Here is a 21,009-nt window from a genome sequence, read left to right on the forward strand (position 1 = left end):
AGGACAGAGACGGAGCCAAGACTTTGAATTAGGGGGCTCAAGTATAAAAAAAAAATTTATTATGAAACTCCTTTTTTTTTTTTAATGAATATTATGAAACTCCAATGAGTATTAATAAATCAAAGCTGTCAATATGACTAAAAAAATAAAATATTTTTGTACCAGTTGATACCGTATAACGTTTTGAAATTACCACTATTTTAATATACATATATATATTTTTTTATTATTGCACTTTATATAATATCAATATATTAACCTAATATATAGTAATATAAAAATATATTATACTTTTTTTTTTTGGTTAGCATATTATACTTGAACTAGAACCATATTATCTTTACCTTAGTTTTCCGTTTCCCACCCACTGACCCATCTGCAAGCAAGGTTTTTTGTTTTTTTGTTTTCATCTGATTTATTCTCCTCCACCCATTCCTTATCTTCTAGACCTTTCTTCTTTTTTTTTCTCTACCTTTTCCATACCCACACAATTAATCATTTTTATTTCTCTCCTCTCCTTCTTTAGCTTGTTTCTCTTTCTTCGTTTCATCTTCTTCATTTTTCTTTATTTCATCCACTGTAAACCCTCTCTCTCTCTCTCTCTCTCTCACACACACACACACAGGTGTCATTCAAAACATCAATTATGCACGTATTTGTGTGCTCAATCTGCTATTATGTTGAGTTGTAACAACTCTATCTCTTTGCCTTTCTTTTCAATTCAGTACCTCTCACTCTCTCTCAATATGGTATTTTTATTTTATTTTTTCCTTTGGGAATTTGATGGAAGGATCAAAACTTTAAATTTATAGACTAGTTTTGTTTCAAAAATTCTAAAGGGTTGGGCTTTTTTATTTTGGTAAATTTGGTAGATTGGGCTTAATTATATATTTTTGTAACTTTGCTATTGGTGATTTTGTTATTGGGCTTCCTTTTTTTTGGAGCTTGCCAATTTTAAAGGGAGCCTAGATGTAATTTTATTGAACAAAAATGCTAATTAATACCTATATATATACACTTTTTTTTTTTTCAAATTCTAGGGGGGGGGGGGGGAATGCCCCCCAAGCCAAAGCATGGCTTTGTCCCTGGATGAGGACAATGCAATTTGTGCTTTTTGCTCATGATAAATGAGTGAATCTATCATGACTATGGCTTCCTCAACTAATCACCGTAAATGGAAGTACGATGTTTTCTTGAGTTTTAGGGGTGAGGATACCCGTAATAACTTCACAGGTCATTTACATAACTATTTGCTTCGTTCTGGTATTAATGTCTTCAAAGATACTGAGAAGCTTAAGAAGGGAGAAGAAATTTCACCAGCTCTTCTCACAGCAATTGAAGAGTCCAGATTCTCACTTGTCATATTCTCTAGAAACTATGCATCATCTACATGGTGCCTGAATGAACTTGTTGAGATTCTTCAATGTGTGAAATCAAAGGGTCACCTTATACATCCCATTTTTTATGATGTTGATCCGTCGGACCTTCGTTACCAGAAGGGGAATCTTGAAGCAGAGTTTGACAAACATGAGAAAAGATTCCAATCTAACCCTGAAATTGTTCAAAAATGGAGGAATGCTCTAACTGATGCGGCCAATTTTTCTGGATGGCATTTAGGAAATGGGTAACCACTCTTAACCCTTTATTATTCATTTTTATGATATATTTTAAAGCACATAATTTAGGTCGTAATACAAGTTTGATTCCACTTTGGTAGTGGAAAAATAATCTTGAATCCCTATTTTTTATGTGAAACATGTTAATACCTCTTTAGTAAAGGTAGAGTTAAGGAAATCGTAGTAAACAAGTGAAAAATAAGGTAAATGGTGAAGCTTAGAGCTGGGTGAAGCTTAGAGCTGGGTCAACCCAAGTGTTAATTGAGAGTTGGATCAATTGAGAGAGAGGTGGCACTCTCTATAAGTCTCTGTTCATAAGTTCGGTTGACTAAATGTTGACCAAACGTCAACTGAGATTATATAAAATTGCGTTTTCTGCAGTTTTGTGGCCAAAAGTTGTACCCCTGAAATATAAACATTTGTGAATGTTAGAAAAATGTTTCAAGCTATTTTTTTTTTTTTTTTACGATTATAACACTTGACCCATGATAAATAAGTGATTGTAACTCTCATTTTCTATAGCCTCTCTCTTGATTTTCTCTTCAAAACACAAAAAATTCTGTTTGTATACTCCAAAATTGATATTTATAAAACCCAATAGATTTGATTCTATTCTAAAAACAAATTTGTAATAACCCTTTAACAACTCTTGTAGGGGAAAATATTGTAAAGGAAAACATTTACTTTGTGCATCTAAGTTACTTTCATCTTTCTATTGTTCTTTTTTAAAAAAATATTTTATTCTTTTAAGTACTATCATTTCATAACATTAAATATCCTCTAATGTTTTCATTAATATTTTTGAGTCTTAATTAAAAAAAAAATAGACGATTAAATTTAACAATAACAAACAACAACAAAACACATAATTCTAAATAAAAAAATATTTCTACAATTCCATATATTACATGTTTACAAATCAAACTTATATTTATAAGTTATAGTCAGATAAAAGATTCCATTAAATCTAATAATGTCCTCAAAGCCACAAATGAAATTCAAAGTTAAAGGTGCAAGAGAAACTTGCCTTATTTAAAAGTCATTACTTGAACTCAAGTCAACAACTAGAACTCATCATCATACAAGAGAGGCAAAAGTTAAAAATGAGAAATATTATTGGTAGTGGACAGTTTGCTTTTATTAAACTGTTTTTTTTTTTTTTATTATAAATTTTATAGAGGGCCATTTGAGCAATTATTTTTTTGGAGATCACTACGCTGGTTGTTTAATTCTTTTTAGGAGGGCTAAAAGCTTTCTAAGCTAATTAGTTGACATTTCTTGATGTTTTAAATGAAAATATTTGGAATTTAAATTCTTCCACGTACAACCACTTATTGAATAATCAAAAAAATAAATATATTTTTTGGGATGAGAGTAACTCTAATTTCTGGTGATCAAATTTTATTTTTAGGTCTAATATCTCAAGGAAATTTTATTAAAATATATATACATTATGTTTAGTTTCTGAAAAATTATCTACCGCTCTGTTTGTTTTAGCATCAACGTTTTCTGAAAAATGGTTAATTTTCCAAATAATATTTTCTAGAAAACTATATCATTTTTCAGTGTTTGGTAACGACCTTGAACATTAGCTTGAAAATGTTTTCTAGTATTTGGTATGCAAATTTTTATTTTTATTTTTTATATTTCTTGTATAATTTAAAACATTTGTATTATGTAAACCAACTAATGTAATCAATATAAATAATAATAATAAACCAAAAATAAATTTGGTTTTCATACTAAAATTTTGACAATAGATACAATCAAAATTAGTTGTCAAATTTTCATGATCTCTACCACTCATCTTACTCATATATATGGACAGGAACGTCTACACACACACATATATCAATCATTTGTCTATATACATAAAATTGACAGGAAAATACATCTTTAATAAGTACAAATAACAATAATTTTTAATTGTCTACTCTTTTTGTTGGTACACTAATTGTTTACTATGGTCAACCACAAGTTTTTAATATTACTCAAAATTATATATTTATATAATGTATCTACATAATATATCATCACTACATAGTATCTTCATAATGTATCTATCAACAAAAAAGATTATCCTATGTAAAAGCAATTTAAAACCATATAGGCACTATGTTTAAAATTTTCGTCTTTTACTTCATTTATTCTTTCTTTCTTCTTTTTTGTTTTTTTTAGTACTTTTATGTGCAAAAAAAAATTCTACCTAGAATCCATCAAACCAAAAATTTCTTAGAAAAAAAATAAAATTAAGTTTGAAATTCAAAGCAAAGAATTGGGATTTTGGTAGAGATGAATGAAATAATTACCGTTGTAAATATGTTCTCTTTTGCAAGTTTTTTTTTTTTTTTTTGAGAAACCTCTCTTTTGCAAGTTGGTAGAGAGGAATGAAATAATTATTGAGCAATAAAGGAAAAAAAAATCTAATTAGAGAATTGTGTTATAAAAGGGAAGAGAAATATGGAGAGAGAGAGAGAGATCTATGAAAGAGGAGAGACCAGAGTTAGTGACAATGAGGGTGTGAGGAAAGAAAAAGAAAAGGGAAGAGAGAAAGAGTAAAAGAGCTTACTGTGAGAGAGAGATTGTTTTTCAAAAAAAATTTTAGAAAACAACCTATAAAAAACAAGCTTTATTTTTATTAGGATTTTTCATTGACTAAAAATAGTTTTCCTTCGACCAGTTTTTTTTGTGCTACCAAATACTGGAAAATGTGGAAAACTGGTTTTACAGAAAGTTTTCCAGCAAAACAAATAAAGCGTACATATGACTCAGCCTCTTAAATTTTTTGCATGTCAAGTTAATCCATGTGTTCTCAAAACATTTTATTTTGGTTTTGGTTTCTCTCTATCTTGTATCATTTGTTTTTTTTTTTTTTTTTTTGAGAAGTGATACGGTCAACTTTTATTAGGAAAACCCAGCAATATCAACTAGTACAAGAGAAACAAATGGTGGTGGAACAATCTCCGTCCACACCGAAAAATTAGAAATACTAATGGAATGTTTCGCTAAGTTATGCACTACCAAATTACCCTCTCTTTACATGAGAATAGAGTAAGTAATTGATTAAACAAACTAGCATTACATTTGATATCCTCAATTAATAAACCAAAGGAAGACAACTAAGTGCTATTATTTCTCAAGGAATTTGACAACACCTAAGAATCTGTTTCCAAAACTGCTCGACTAAAACCCAACTCAGCTGTAAACTCAAGAGCTAATGAGGCTGTTAGTGCTTCAATCTCCATGGGTGTGTACTGCTGTGGCAGGAGTTTAGACATAGAAGCCATTACTAAACTGTTGCTGTCTCGAATCACTCCTCCAATGCCCGATTTTTTCTGCTCCTTGAAGATAGCTCTGTCGCAATTTATCTTCACCACTTCTGGTATTGGAGGACGCCACTTGGCCTAAAATAAAATGAGATCAGGTCAAGTGATGGAAGGCGCAGGTTGGGTCCCTACAAACTCAGCTACACGCTCCTTTGCCGATGACAGAATCTGATGGACTCTTTAAGTTTGGTTGCCTCAAACACACCTGGTACCTTTGAGTCCAAATTAACCACACTGACGTTGCAAACAGCTCCAAATTGTGATCCTTTGTGATGAGCCATGAGAGCAATTCCTTGAAGGCCACAAAGGTGTGTCGTCTTTGGCAATGCTGAAATGGTTCTTCTTCCCACACCACGTCCAGTTCGTTGCAATTCTAGAGAGCATGAAGAGCTGATTCGGGTTCATGTTTGCAGCGGTCACATGTTGGATTTTCGATGACAGTTCGCCTCACTAGATTCTCCTTAGTTGGCAACGAGTTCTTGCAAGCTCTCTACACCAAATCCTTGATTTTGTTTGGTACCTGAAGAGACCAAATTGTCCGCCACAAAACCTTGTCATGCTCCATCTGATCTTCATCCCATTCGGTATGTGTTTTAGCCTTCAAAAATCTGTATCCGGACTTGCTTGTGTACACTCCGTTGCTAGTGAATGGCCAAAATAAGGTGTCTTCAACCGCGCACCTTGAGAGTGGAATTGACTTGATCAACTCAGCTTCTTCTGGGGTGAACAAACCTTTTATAAAACCGTGATCCCACTACCTTGTGTCTCCATTAATCAAGATCTCCACTTTAGCATCAGCCATTGTGTCCACCCTAGGTGATTGAACTTGTGGCATATTTTTTCCTTGGTAGCTAGCGGTCTTGCCATACACTCACTGCCTTCCCATTCCCAATCCTCCATGGCAGCCCCTAAGTAATACCTCCCTTCCATGTAAGATGCTCTTCCAAGCATGAGAGCCGCTACTAGAGCATTTAGCCCCCATAAATGTATAATTTGGAAAGAAGCGCGCCTTAAAAACTTTGTGCAGCAATGAGTTCGGGTTTTTCAAAAGTCTCCATGCTTGTTTGGCTAACAAGGAGTCATTGGACATAACTATGTCCCTAAACCCCATCCCTCCCTCCAAATTTGATTTAGTTAGTTCCTCCCACTTCAACCAATGGATCTTTCTTTTTTCTCCTCTTTGGCCCCCACCAAAATTTCTTGATCATGGTTTCAATTTCATGGCAAAGACCCAAAAGTATTTTGAAACACCCCATAGCATAAGTTGGGATGGCTTGTATTACCGCTTTAATGAGTACCTCACGACCAGCTTGAGACAAGAGTTTTCCTTCCCAAACTTGCAGTTTTTCCCACACCTTCTCTTTGATAAAATTGAAGCCTTCTTTCTTTTTTCTAGCCACCAATGATGGCAACCCAAGGTATTGTTCAAAATTCACAATTTCATGTATACCCAAGGCAGCCATGATTTCTTGTTTTGTTGCTTCCGTGGTAGATTTGCTAAAGAAAATAGTAGTTTTGTTTTTGTTCACCTTTTGGCCTGACTCCTCTTCATATTTCTCAAGGATAGTAAGGATTTTCCTGCATTCATCACCACTTGCCCTACAAAAGAAGAGGCTGTCATCTGCAAACAATTAATGGGTTAGTGCTGGGCATTTCCGACAAAGAGGGAAGCTCTTGATTTCTCCCGAAATTGTTGCTTGTTGGATTAGGCCATGGAGCCCCTCGGTGCAAAGTAGGAAGAGGAAAGGTGATAGTGGGTCACCTTGGCAAATACCTCTAGTGGGTTGGATAAAACCTTGAGGTTCACCATTGATCAAAATGGAGTAAGATACTGCTTTTACACATGCCATGATTAAACCTATCCACCTCTCATCAAATCCCATTTTTATCATGACATTTTCAAGGTATCCCCATTCCACCTGATCATATGCCTTACTCATATCAAGTTTAATAATCATATACCCAATTTTCTCCGAACTCATGTTGTTCATGCTATGTAGAGATTCAAAAGCCACAAGTATATTATCATAAATCAATCTATTCTTGGTAAATGCTGATTGGTGCTCAGTGGTGATGGTGGGTAGAATATTTTTAAGTCTATTTGCTAGGACTTTGGAGAAAATTTTGTAAAGGACATTGCACAAACTAATTGGATGATATTGAGTGACAAATTCCGGGTTTTTTATTTTTGGGATCAATGTAATGAAGGTGTGATTTATTGGGTGAGGGATTGCACCTGTGTTGAGCCACGAGAGGACCAAATTTGTTACATCCCTATCAACCACCCCCAAAAGTGCTGATAAAATAATGGTGGCATGCCATCAGGTTTTGGTGCTTTGAGGGGGGCCATTTGCTTGAAGGCTTCCTTAACTTCATCATCTCTAAAGGGAGCAACAAGGGCTGCTCGGTGATGACATTAAGGATGTGGTCCAAATCTGCTCCACGTGCATTTGGCTTTGAAGAGGTGAAGAGGTCCTGATAGTACTTGATCATAAGGGCTGCTATGTCATTTGGATTCACCCTCCAAATATTTGATTCATCCATAATCCCATGAATAACATTTTTCTAAAATCTCCTAGTGGCTCGGCAATGGAAGAATCTCATATTTTTATCTCCATTCTTAAGCCAAAGTGTACGTGATCTTTGGCTCCACATGTGTGCTTCCCTATCCAAGAGAATGTTTATTTCCTCTTTGAGTGCTCTAACTCGTGTGTTCAACCCTGTTACTTGTGTTTCTTGCTCAGCTTGAATCAAAAGTTCCTTCTTCTTGGCCAACTCCTTCCTCACATTTCCAAAAATGTTATAATTCCACCATTCAAGATCTCAACCACACTTATCAACCATTTTCAAGATGACATTGTCACTAAAATCGTGATGGTAAGATGACCACGAGGCTTCCACCACTTCACCACAACTCTCATCTGATAACCACATCTCTTCAAATCTAAATAATTTCCATTTTGAAGGAATTTCCAAACTTGACAAATTAATGTATAGAGGCACGTGGTTTGATGAAGTACAATGGAGATGGTGCACAATTGTACCTGGGAACTTAAAGAAACTAGCTTGCATTGACCACACCTCGATCCAGTCTCTCCCAAATAGAATGTCCATCTACGAAGTACTTGCTCCATGTAAATCTGTCTCCCACAAAGCCAAGATCAAGAAACCCACACTCATCCAACACATCCCTAAATAGTTGAATCTATCCTTGATTTCTTGTTGCACCCCTAAGTTTCTCTTCCTGTCTAACTATCTCATTGAAGTCACCTGCACACAACCATGGGATATCGGGATGGTGATTAAGACTTCTCAGACTATCCCACACCTCACCTCGCCTTGAAGTGTCTGGTTCGCCATAAAACCCTGTGAATCTCCATTTGTTAGGGGAGCCTTTGTCAATCCAGGTATCAATATAATACTTGGATGAATCTGACACCACCAAGTTAACTGAGGCTTTCCAAAAAAGAACCAAACCACCACCATGCCCCACCCTCAATACCACCCACTTATTTTCAAATTCTAAGTTTTGTTGGATCGTATCTAGCCTTGCTTCTTCTGCTAGTGTCTCAGAAATGAACACAATAGAGGAGTCTTTTGCCCGGATTATTTCTTTAAGCACCTTCCCTGTATGCAGGTTCCCAAGCCTGCGACGATTCCATACTATGCAATTCATGGCGACTAGCGGGGCTGGGTGTCAGCCTCTGCCAATTTGATACCGACATTATCCTCACTCCTTTAAACCTGGTAATATTTATTTAGTAGTTAAAAGCAAGGAAGCTTAGAAACATCTAGAGGATTTGTACGAAGTGTTCGGAGTTTTAAGAAAACATCGTCTGAGGTTAAATGCCTCAAAGTGTGTATTTGGCGTTGGATCGGGAAAGTTCCTTAGCTATATTATCACTCATCAAGGGATAGAAGTGAACCCTGACTAGTTCACGACAATACAACGTCTACAACCTCTGAGGAATCCCAAAGAGTTACAACGCGTTATGGGAATGGTCACGGCCCTAAACCGATTCATCTCTGGATCAGCTGAATGTTGTAAGCCATTCTTCTAGCTTCTGAAGAAATGGAGAGACTATGTATGGACACCTAATTGTGAGGAGGAATTCCAAGGACTAAAAGAATGCATGACAAAGGCCCCAATACTCTCATGGTCCAAGAGTGGAGCAAACTTGTACATGTATCTATCAGTATTAGACGATGTTGTCAACACAATCCTTATCAAAATAGAAGAAGGGTTTCAAAACCAGTGTATTACATAAGCAAAGTATTACTCGAAGTTGAAGTGAGATACCTTCCCCTAGAAAAGACCGCTCTGGTTCTAGTGCATGCAACCAGACGATTGCCGCACTATTTTCAAGCCCACACAATCATCGTCCTAATTGAATACCCACTACAAGCACTTTTAAGAAGAGATGAGTTTTCTGGGAGGATCGTTTAATGGGGAACCGTCTTGGAAGCCTATGATATCAAGTATTAGCCCTGCACGTCAATTAAAGGTTTTTATGGCCGAATTTACCCTAGAGAGCATGGGAAAGAATCTCGGCTTGAACCAAGTGTGTGGTGTGATCTCAGATTCCAATCCATTGTAGGAAATTTACATTAATAGAGCATCCAACTCTCGAGGGTCCAAACTAGGAGTTGTCCTCATCTCCCCGAAGGGAATTTCTCTTGAACTATCAATAAGATTGGAGTTCTCAGCATCTAATAATGAGGCAGAATATGAGGCACTACTGTTCGGATTAAGAATGGCCAAACAAGTGGGGGCTACCAAGATAAAAATATTTTGTGACTCTGAATTTGTCACCAATCAGGTTAATGGAGACTTTGAAGCTTAGGATGAAAGGATAGTAAAATATTGGACCAAAGTGAAGGCATTACAACAATAGTTCAAGCACGTTTCTGTTATTTAGATACCTTGAGGAAACAACAATCATGCAAACTCTCTAAAAACTTTGGTCTTCTTGGTCTAGAGTTGATCACTTTGGGTAATCATTGTGGATTCCTTAGCTAAACCTAGCATGGACTACTTAAATTGTGCTCGGGTAATGGGTATCCATCCTGGCCCTAATTGGATGGATTCTATCATGGCATATATTAAAGATGGGATGCTCCCTGAAGATAGTTTCGATGTAGAAAAAACCAGGTGCAAAGCTCCAAGATACTAGCTATCAAGGGAAGGGAAGCTTTACAGATGCTCGTATACCGGTCCATGTCTACTATGTGTTCATCCAGAAGCAATAGAATAACTTCAAGAAGAACTACAAGATGGAATTTGTGTTAGTCATACCGAAGGGCAGACCCTAGCTCATCGAGCAATCACCCAAGGATATTAGTGGCCAAACATGCAAAGGAGCTTTCAAGAATACACCAAGAAATGTGATCAGTGCCAAAGATATGCTCCCAACATACACCAGCTAGGTAGGTTTCTGAATCTATTGACAAGTCCATGGCCTTTCGCCTAATAATGGCTAGATATAGTGAGACCTTTCCCTAGGATCATGGGAAATTGGAGATGGTTGTTGGTAGCTACTGATTACTTCACTAAATGAGTTAAGCTGAGCCACCAGTCAATATAAGAGACTCTATTGTAAAACGCTCTATGTGGAAGAATATAGTGACTAGATTTAGAGTCCCTTAAACCTTGATATTAAACAATGGACTGCAATTTGACAACAAAATGTTTCGCGAATATTGTAGTGAATTGGGAATTACAACCAATACTCAACCCTAGCCTACCCACAGGGCAATGAACAGGCTAAAGTTACCAACAAAACAATCGTTAATGGTCTAAAGATTGGATGAATCTAAAGGGAGGTGGACCGAGGAACTTTCGAGCGTGCTATGGGCTTTTAGAATGACCTCGAGGAGATCCACCAAAAAAACCCCATTTTCTATGACTTATGGATTGGATGTACAAAGGTTAGAATGCCAATATCTAGAACAAACGATTTTGAACAGAAGAGCAGTGACTTAACACTATCCAAGAAACTGGATATGATAGAAGAAAATAGAGAGGTTGCAATGATCAAGTTAGCTAAATACCAACAAATGATTAGCCGTGGTTATAACAAGAATGGGAAGGCTTGAAAGTTTGTCCTTGGAGACTTGGTAATTAGGAAAGTTATAGGGAACACCAGAGATCTAAGCTGGGGAAAGTTGGGTCCAACTTGGGAAGGTCCATTTAGGGTCACATCAGTTGCTAGAAAGGGAGCTTATAGACTAGAATACTTAGATGAAAACCTGATCCTTCGACTGTGGAATGTATATAACTTAAGGAAGTACTTTTACTAATAAAGTGTTCTTTCTTTTGTACAAGTGATTTTTCTTTCCATGCATGCCCAAAAATTATAGAAAGATGTGGAAAACAATAGCTCGGATCATGAAAACCCTGGGATACAAGAACATGTCTTTACCTCGGGTGTATCCTAAACAAAACTCTCTACTCAATTTTATCCTTGGGTCATTGGAAGAAGAGGGAAATTAGGATGTGGCCAAAATGATGGACGCTCAAGCCCACTGAGGCCATAAATCTTAAGCATTCATACTTGCATCAAATGGTAATAAAACATAAGATAAAACTTGCATAAATTGAATCTCGTAAAAATTATTTAACCACGAAAAAGATACTGCATTCATTTAAGAAAAGATAGTTTCAAATGGATACAAGATAACAAACATAAAACCCTTACAAAAATTATAAATTAAAAACCCATAAATATTTTTTCAAATTTATAAAATTAAAAGAATTATCATGTAGTAGGCTAACACCCCCTCCTCGGGGCCCCTACCTTGAACCTTTAGATCCTTCTCTCGAGTATCTAGAGCTTCCTCTTCAACCACTGAAGCCCCCCTTACCTTTGGTGACAGCAAGCACATCGGGAAGATAATTGTTCAAAATGGGTATCTCCTCATTCCGAAGCATTGAATCAACAACTACCTCTTGTTTGTCTAGAGCACTAGTCCATCCTTCCACAAATGCCTAAAAGAAATATTTGCGGACCAAAGGCCGAAGATACTCCTTGGTGAACTCTTGACCATCCAATAGGCCTTTTGAAGTTCATCACCAAGAGCAATGATCCTCCCCTCCAGCTTGGCATTTTTCTCTTTTAAGGAATTTCAGGCCTCCAATGACTTCTTAACTGCATCCTCAGCCTCCACCAATTGCCTAACAACAATATCATAGGTAGTCTTTAGGGATGCAGCTTCCTCTTTGACTTTATCATGAGCAGCTTCAAACTCTTTCACCTTCTCCATTAGTTCTTCCACCTTCTTCATCAATTATTCTTGCTCGACTGAAGCTACCTTCTCCTTCTCAACAGCTATAAACATCCTCCTGCTCTTCTCCACCATGCCTTGATAAGTCTGCAAATAACAATCAGCATCAGAAGTGTACAAAAATAATGACAGTAATAATAATGGTATGAGAAACATTAGCAAAAAGGAAAACAATTGAAAATAAGATTAAAAAAAAAAATTAGCCTAATTAATACCTTCCAGTACCACATTCCTCTTCGAGGCTAAGAGCATCCCTCCCATTCCATTGTCTTCCAGTTCTCCATATCTGTAGGACAAAGAAGGGTCTTTCCCTATCTGCCCAGGGCCTAACACCCTCGGTAGATGGAAGAGGAGCTCCCTCCATGAAAAAATCACATGTGTAAGGGGTAGGATCAGGCTCGGATGACCCTCTACCATCCGAAGAATCTTCAACACTCATTATTTGCAAAGGATGAGTAGGAGGCTAAACTGGTGCCACTAGCACGACCATCGAGACCTTAGTTTAAAGAGTTTTGCCATTCTTTGATGGGACCTTGCCTTAGGAACCCCCATGAGGCCTTTTAGCTTTAGTAGCAGCCTTAAGAATAGCCGTAGAGGCAACCCTCGAAACTTCGATTCTCGGAGCTCCAAAGAGGTCAGAAATGTCCAAAATCACCATTTGATAAGACATCTCCAAACCCAGACTTTCACGGGGAATCACCTTAGAAATGATGAGAGTAAATCCTAGAAGGGCTTCTGGAATAACTGGAACCGAGATTGGTACGACCATGGACACTTCGAGATCCGCATTTGTGAAGGGAGGAGGGGAATCACTACGCTATGAATGTTTTTCCAGCTCTTCAATCTCCATTGGTGACTAATAGAAGTTCTTCAAATGGACGCCAATATAGAGCAGCCGATAATCACCCTTTTTGATTATGTCTTGTTCTTTTTGAAAACAGGGGTACATGGGCCTGTATCCGAGAATCAGATGAGTAGCTCGGAGTTGGTCGTCTGTATGAATGTAGATCTTAGACCGAAGCAACCTATTGAGTTGGTTAACTTTAACAAGATTGATGTTCCTCTCGTGGGAATGCGGGTCTACAAAGAAGGAAACATATTTTTGCGAATTTAATAATAATAGTAATAGATAGATAAAAAGAAAAAGAAAAAAATGATGATGAGTGAATGAAAGTCCTACAGACCTGAGTTATTGATGTTAGTAGGGCAAGAGAAATGATCGGATTGCCAGTTCCCCAAGATAACGAGGTAGCCCCCATTTGTGAGTTTGTTAAAGTTAGGTAGGCAAGAGATTATCTTAACTAGCCTGTGGCAGGCCTTAAGATTCCACCCCGATCTAGGAGCCTCGGATTTACAACTATTTTGTAAGTTATATACATAATTGATGTCATGGAGAGTAAGATTCAAGCCTAATTGCTTGTTCAGTGTATCTATAGCATTGACTACCCGAGAAACATTGGGTACACATTGTTCAGGACAATTTAAAATATCTAAGAAAGTTTACTAAAAGATCATTCAGCGGTATCCGAACCCTTCCTTTACGAAAGCAATAAATGGGATAACTACCCTCCCAAAACCTCTATTTTGAGCAATATCACCTTCCTCACATGGCCTAATTTCTACATCTTCAGGAATATTATACCTGACTTGGAAAGCAGCATTACTTTCAGAGGTACTAACTAATTGAGCAAGCTTACTCATAGTATTGACTAAGAAGACGAAGAAAGGAAATGAAAGCCAAATAAAAAGAATAAGAAGTAAAGGACTCACAAGAAAACAGAGTATCAAAGCCTGACCAGAGCCTAAAGAGGCAAAATTTCTTCAAAGAAAGAAAGGAAAGAAGCGGAGTGTAAGTGACAACAAATGGGTAAAACTGGTCTTAAATGGTAGAAGGGCGGGAAAAAAATTTCTCCACCTCTTGGGTTTCCCTCCATTACACGCTCCATCTTTTGACATCCACTACACGGATGCTAACAAGTGGCATGGCAATTCAGAAATTGAAAGGACATTCTACATCCCATTTAATGCACAAATGGCTGCATTCCCATCGATGTCAGACAAAGATCTCGAGGTAAGCCCCAAGATAAGACCATGATCTCATCCCATGAAGTTAATGGGTGCAAGATCATGGGGGGCTATTGTAGTGGGACAAATATTGGACCTTAATGTAACAGGGTAAATACTAGGTCCATTTCAACATAGGCCCAAACAGTGGAAACAAATCCAGCACTGATTGGCCTATACTAGTAATGTACGTGGATCCTCAGATCATTGATCAGGCTCAGTGACCTTACAGGCCCAGTGCCGAGACCTTGTCCGAACCGTATCCATACTACAGACATAAATCCTAGAGAAGGTAGTTTTTTCAAGGTAGCTTTCTGGTGTTTCTTGATGATTCCATAACCGTCTCCACATTAATGAAGGTCGCTTACCTGACACCACTGTTTTTAATGCAAAAGTACAAGTTTGAACAATAAGAAAAGCCACTGAAGTCTCTATTCATGATGAAAAACCAAGAAAGAAGAGTCTGATAAGACCAGAAGTTATCCAGGTTGACCCCTGAACAGTAAGGAATACTTCAAAAGTCTTCGTTCATGATGAAAAACCAAGAAAGAATAGCCTGAAAAGGCCAAACGTTATTCAGGTGGAAAAAAAAAAATATGAAGAAGAAAAGGATGACTTATATAAAAGAGAAAGAAGAAAGAGAAGAGGAACAACACACAGAATATAGGAAGAGGGTTTTTTTACAATAACAAAAACACTCAAGAGAGATCCATGTAACACATCATACTTGAATTAATAAAGAGATTTTGATAATTTACATGTTCCTGTCCAAATTTCCCATGGTGGGTCAATATCTACGCATAACATAAATTAATTATGTCACGTGTGTTGCTTAGTATCCTAAACCATAGAATTAGGGAACACGTTCCTACAAACATGAATGGATTTTTATATTTCATAATACTCTCAAGTTATATATACACACACACATACATACACACCCTCAATTCCATCTTTGCATATTTAATTTTGTCTTTCATGGAGTCAAATTCTAGGTTAGGGTCCACTATGAGTTTTTAACATCCTCTCCCACCCCAATATTTGTTATAAAAGATAATGAATTTATATAAAAAAAATTAGATAATACCCCCTAATTATTATTACTTTTAATTGTATTATATTTATGTAAATCAATCCTGCATTATTTTTTCTTGTTATTACTCTAAAAATATGCATAGCCCATGAAACAAAAATGCATTCAAGGAATATATTCCTATGAATATATGATTTTTTTAGGAACAATATATGAATTTATTTAAATGAGTAATGTGCCATTTTCTCTTCTTATTACTTTTGTTACATTTATATTATACATTTATCGTTAAGATAGAGATTATCAATAGTATTCAATATATATGCTCCTAAAAATAGGTAAGTAAATCTATTTAATTGAAGCATTCTTTATTTTCCGTAAAGAAAAACTTTTTTTTTTATAAATTGCATCAAGGGAATTAAAGATACGGACTTTATGCTTTTATCGTTTGAAGAATGACTGTTAGGACATATGTGATTCATGTTAGGAACATATGTCATCATGTATTGGCTAATCCTTTAACAAAACGCACTTTACTTGTATTTGGGTAGATCTATAATGTGTTTAATATTTCAAGGAACAAGGTTTCGAATTCAAGTGTTAAAGCCATGCAAGTCTATCCAAAAATCAAGTGATAAAATGCTGGTTTTTAAAACTCAACAGTTAGTATCTATCAAGATTTAAAAAGCTGTCTAAGCACGAAACTCAACAACTGCTCGACAGATAGGGTATCTATCGAGAATTATGAAAATCAGATTTTCAGTTCTGATTTCATGCCAATCCGTGAGTATGTGTTTGGGCTTTCATTTCTCACAACCCTAAATATATATAAGGATTATTTTATAGGTTGTCTCAAAGAACACAGTTGCACAAGTGTGAAGCAAAAAGTTGTTCATGCAAATTGTGACCGGAAACCTAGTTTGTCCTAGTTCATCTTGACGAAGCTGCTATGTTTGTACACCGTAAAGTTTTGTGACCAAGCAACTTCTTGATCTTTATTGTGTGATGAACTGAAGAACTTTACAGTCAACATCCTTCTCAAGTTGGTGATCAAGTCGCGTACTGGGATCCACGCATCTATTAGTTAGTCACATACTGGGAGCCATGCATTAAAATGAGAGATTGTCACTACAGAACAAGTCCAATTGAGTATTAGGATAAGGGTTCAACTATAGGTTGGTATAAGGTACTGGGACTTCTTTACTTGTAACTAATTGTCGTGATAATAGTTAATTCTTAAGAGTGATCACCTTAAAATCACCCGGTATGGTTTTTGCCTCGGAGGTTTTCACCATTCGAAAACAAATCACCTTGTCAACTTTATTTTAGTTGGTGATTTGTTTGTACTGCCACATATATTGTATGTTAATTTGATTAATTAATAAATTTAGCTAATTAATCAATTAATTCATCACATATAGTCAATACATTTTTGGCCTTTCAATGACAACGGTGGATTTTGTGATTATGAGTAAGAGATCATTATTGCATTTTTTATGCATGAAAGATAAGGTTTCCATTTGTTTATATTATTATAATATCTTTCTTTTAATGACTCGTATATGTTTTGGCGTGTGAAGCACCGTTTATTCTTTAAATTACTTAAAATTGATTGAATTTCCATATTTTTCATTATATTTAAAACTATCTATATGCTCTCACTGTATAATCTATGATTTATTTGACAAAAGATCTTGATCTACAATATTTAAACAATATTAATCTCGAGTGATATAATTTAAAAGCTATTTCCCAATTTAGTGATTTATAAATTTACTGGATGAAACAAAATAATGGTTTGACGAATGTAAATACCAACTTAATTGACTTAAATATTTTTGTTATATATAAGAAATTAAAATATGTTTTGGTAAAACAAGTTTTTTTTTTTTTTTCTTTTTTGAGAAACTTGTGAAACAAGTTCATTGTGATATTTCTCTCAAAACAAGTTCATTGTGATATGTATTTTTGTCACTAAGTCTAACTTACTATACGTTTTTCATTGTTCCATTGTTGACAGGGATGAACCTGAGTTTATCCAAAAAATTGTTAAGGATATTTCTGAAAAAAAATTGAATAGTACAAATGTAAGTATTGCTAAACATCCGGTTGGGATAGATTCTCACTTGCAAAACATCAACCTTCTTTTGAATATTGATCATTCAGAGGAGGTTCGCAAGGTTGGGATTTATGGATGTAAAGGAATTGGAAAGACAACAATCGCAAAAGCTATATATAACTGGCATGCTAGTCAATTTGATCGTTGTTGCTTTCTAATGGATGTTAGAGATAGGTCTAAAGATCAGTATCAAATTGTCAAACTACAAAAATTGCTTCTTCATGAGATCTTAGGAGAGGATTTGGAATTGGGCAATATGGATAGAGGAAGCACTGTGATTAAGGAAAGGCTTTGCCATATAAAGGTACTTATTGTGATTGATGGTGTGGAGGATACAGATCCAAACCCTTTAGACAAATTGGCAGAAAAACTTGATTGGTTTGGTCCTGGAAGTAGAATAATTATAACGACGACAGATAAACATGTATTGGATGCTCAGGATGTTCAATTAACCTATGAGATGAGTACAATGGATCCAATTGAAGCTATTCAACTCTTTAGTTGGCATGCTTTTAAAAGAAACAAGCCTATCCCGGATTACATGAAACTTGTAAAAGTTGTGGTACGTTTCACTAAGGGCATTCCATTAGCTCTAGTAAAAATGGGTTCTGATTTGTGTTCTAGAAGCATGGATTATTGGGAAAGAAAATTACTTGGAAACAATGTAATTGAGCCAAAAGGTGAAAAAAGCACCACAATTTGGATTGTACTAAGTAAGTATGTCGAGACACATTATAATGATGAAACAAGAGAAATGCACCCTAATTTGCAAGAACTTTTCAAAGGAGCTTTGGAATTCCCTTCTGATGTGCACCCTAAGTTTGACATGAATATACTAAAGCAATGCAATGATGTAGATTGGAAAGATGACGATTTTGATTTACAAAAAATCAAATCTGAGCAATTTGATGATGAAGCCTCACACCCAGATTCTGATAGAACTCGAGATGACGAAATTGGCAAGCAAGGGGTGAAAGCTCGGCAAGGTCAAAGTGAAAACATATATGCTGGCAAAACTCGAGATTTTGGAAAGGGAAGTCAATTGATGAATGCTTTCCAAGCTGGAACCGAAAACCCATATCATGGTGAACTTAGTGATGATGATGCTGCTAAGCAACGTGGATTTGATAACCCACATTATGGTGAACCTGGAGATGATGGCACTGCTTGGAAAGGAGGAAACGGCAACACATATGATAGTAAACCTGAAGATAATGATGTTGCTGGAACTGATGACTCATATGATGGTGAACCTGTACATGATGACGGTGCAGGTGGAAGGGACAACCTATATTATGGTGAACCCGGAGATGATGACTCTGATGGCCAAAGTGGAACCAATGACCCATATTGTGGTGAACTTGAAGATGATGATGTTGTTGGGAAAGATGGCAATGATAGCCCATATTATGGCGAACCTGGTGATGATGGCTTTGATGAGCAAGGTGGAAATCATGGCCCATATGATAGTGAACCTGAAGATGATGATGATGATGCTGCTAGGCAAGGTGAATACGATGGCTCATATTATGGAGAACCCGGAGATAATGACGCTGCGGGGCAAGATGGAACCGATGACACATTTTATGGTGAACCTGAAAATGATGATGCTGCTGTGCAAGGTGGAAACGATGACCAATATTATGGTGAACTTCAAGATGATGACGTTGCTGGACAAGGTGAAAACGATAGCCCCTATTATGGTGGTGAAACTGGAGATGATGACGTTGCTGGCCAAGGTGATAATGAAACCCCATATTATGGTGAAGCTGGAGATGATGATGTTGCTGGGCAAGCGGAAAATGACAGCCCATATTATGATGAAGATTCTGGAGAAGAAGACAATAATTGATATGCAGAAAGATATGAGTATCGGTAAGGTTTAAATGAAAACCCCATATCTCGTAGAGGTTTAAATTATAAAAGTTATTTATATAATAAAGTTAAGATTTTTTTTTTATAAAATCATAAATTTAAAACTCATTTCCTGAGCATTTTCTATATACTGTATATCGTGACTTCCCCCTTGTGCTCACCTCTCCCTTCTGTTGGATTGCAGATTGTTACATGGCCAGAGGCCGATTTTTGTGCGGATCAGTTGGGAAAAAAAAAAAAAAAAAAAGTTCGCCCAAAGGGCTTGTCTACAGCCCTGTTTTGTAATTTTCCTTAATCTGCAGATGATGTCCAGCTTTGGTGTTTGGGTCGTGTGTGTAGTGTGTTAGTGTCTTGTTTCATAGCTTAGTGTCTTGTGTGTAGTATAGATGAAGCTCAGTCTTGCGTTTAATTTGTTTATGTTGTTTATTTCGTCATTTTGGTTTTGTTTGTAAACTTGCTTGACGTTCTCTGCCTTTTGTTTATATTCATAAATAAACATCCCTTTCATGCAAAAAAAAAAAAAAAAAGAAGAAGAAGAGATTAACTGGAAGCAGCATAATGAAATATGATGAGGAGTTATCTTAATTATAGAATAAATAAACCTCTTGCACTATCATTTGTTATTGAGGCACGTGTGGGATATGGTTGTTTTGTTGTGAGCATGATGCATCTATGCTCATGTTATTTGGTACACATTTATATTTTGATCACTAGCTACTTGGTTATTGGAATATTTGAGGCTTATGTTATGCTTTGAAATCATGAACTCTAGAAGGGTTTGATATATTAGTAATTGCTTATACAATTGGGAGTATGAACTCTGGTGCAATTTAATATATTATAAATATTTCATGTCCGTGATGCTTTATTTGATTTTTTTTTTTTTTTTAACTTAAATGTGTTACCTTTGAAAATTGATATTATATTCTCTAACTATAAATTTTGAGACTGAACATTTTGGATATTATTTCTTTAATTGAACTTTTTATATTGATAATCTTATTGAATATTTTTATATACAAAATGAAAGCATCATACGATTGTATGTATTATCCTGATGCACTAAGTTGAACTGGATGCGAAATAACAGTCATGCCCTCATACTCCATGTTTTTGATTCGGGGCATGAGAGTTATCATTTCCCATGAGGCACTTATTATAGTTTATGGATTTATTATTTTATTGTAAAATATGAATATATGTGAGATAAAAAAAAATAAAAAATAAAAAGTCACATTAATAGTTTATGTAACAACTTTCAGTAAGGCTTTATAAGCTTATAAAACCTTACTGAAAGTTCCCTCCTAGGTTAAAAAAGAAAAAAGAAAGAAAAAAAAAGTGAGTACATGCTTGGACTTAAAACTTAAAAGTTAGAGAGTATACATATTAACTAGCACTACAAAAAACGCTAGCTATAGCCGCGTTTTTTGGCCGCGTTTATAAAAAAAAGCAGCTATAGCTGATCTATAGCCGCATTTTTAAGAAACGCGGCTATAGGCCCCCCTCTGGCTGTGCTTTTAGAAACGCGGCTCAAAAAAAAAAAAAATATATATATATATATATATATATATATATATTCTCACGTGCCCCTTCCTTTCCCACCTGCATCCTCACCTACCCACTCTCAATATAAGTGCCTTTCTCTTTTTTTTATTTTTCTTACTTCATTCTTCACTCAGGTTCTTCTCTCTT

General features: G+C 35.9%; 1 protein-coding gene across 1 annotated transcript; it reads left to right on the plus strand.

The window, feature by feature from the left end:
* Positions 1-498: 498 nt before the first annotated feature.
* Positions 499-19,747, plus strand: LOC142636257 (disease resistance protein Roq1-like). Its single transcript, XM_075810410.1, has 3 exons — positions 499-1,624; positions 17,344-19,317; positions 19,502-19,747. Exons 1-2 carry the CDS (start codon positions 1,128-1,130, stop codon positions 19,292-19,294), a joined length of 2,448 nt encoding a protein of 815 aa, XP_075666525.1. The 5' UTR covers positions 499-1,127; the 3' UTR covers positions 19,295-19,317; positions 19,502-19,747.
* Positions 19,748-21,009: the final 1,262 nt, after the last annotated feature.

Source organism: Castanea sativa, chromosome 5 (genome assembly GCF_040712315.1).
Source record: "Castanea sativa cultivar Marrone di Chiusa Pesio chromosome 5, ASM4071231v1".
NCBI classification, from domain to species: Eukaryota; Viridiplantae; Streptophyta; class Magnoliopsida; order Fagales; family Fagaceae; genus Castanea; species Castanea sativa.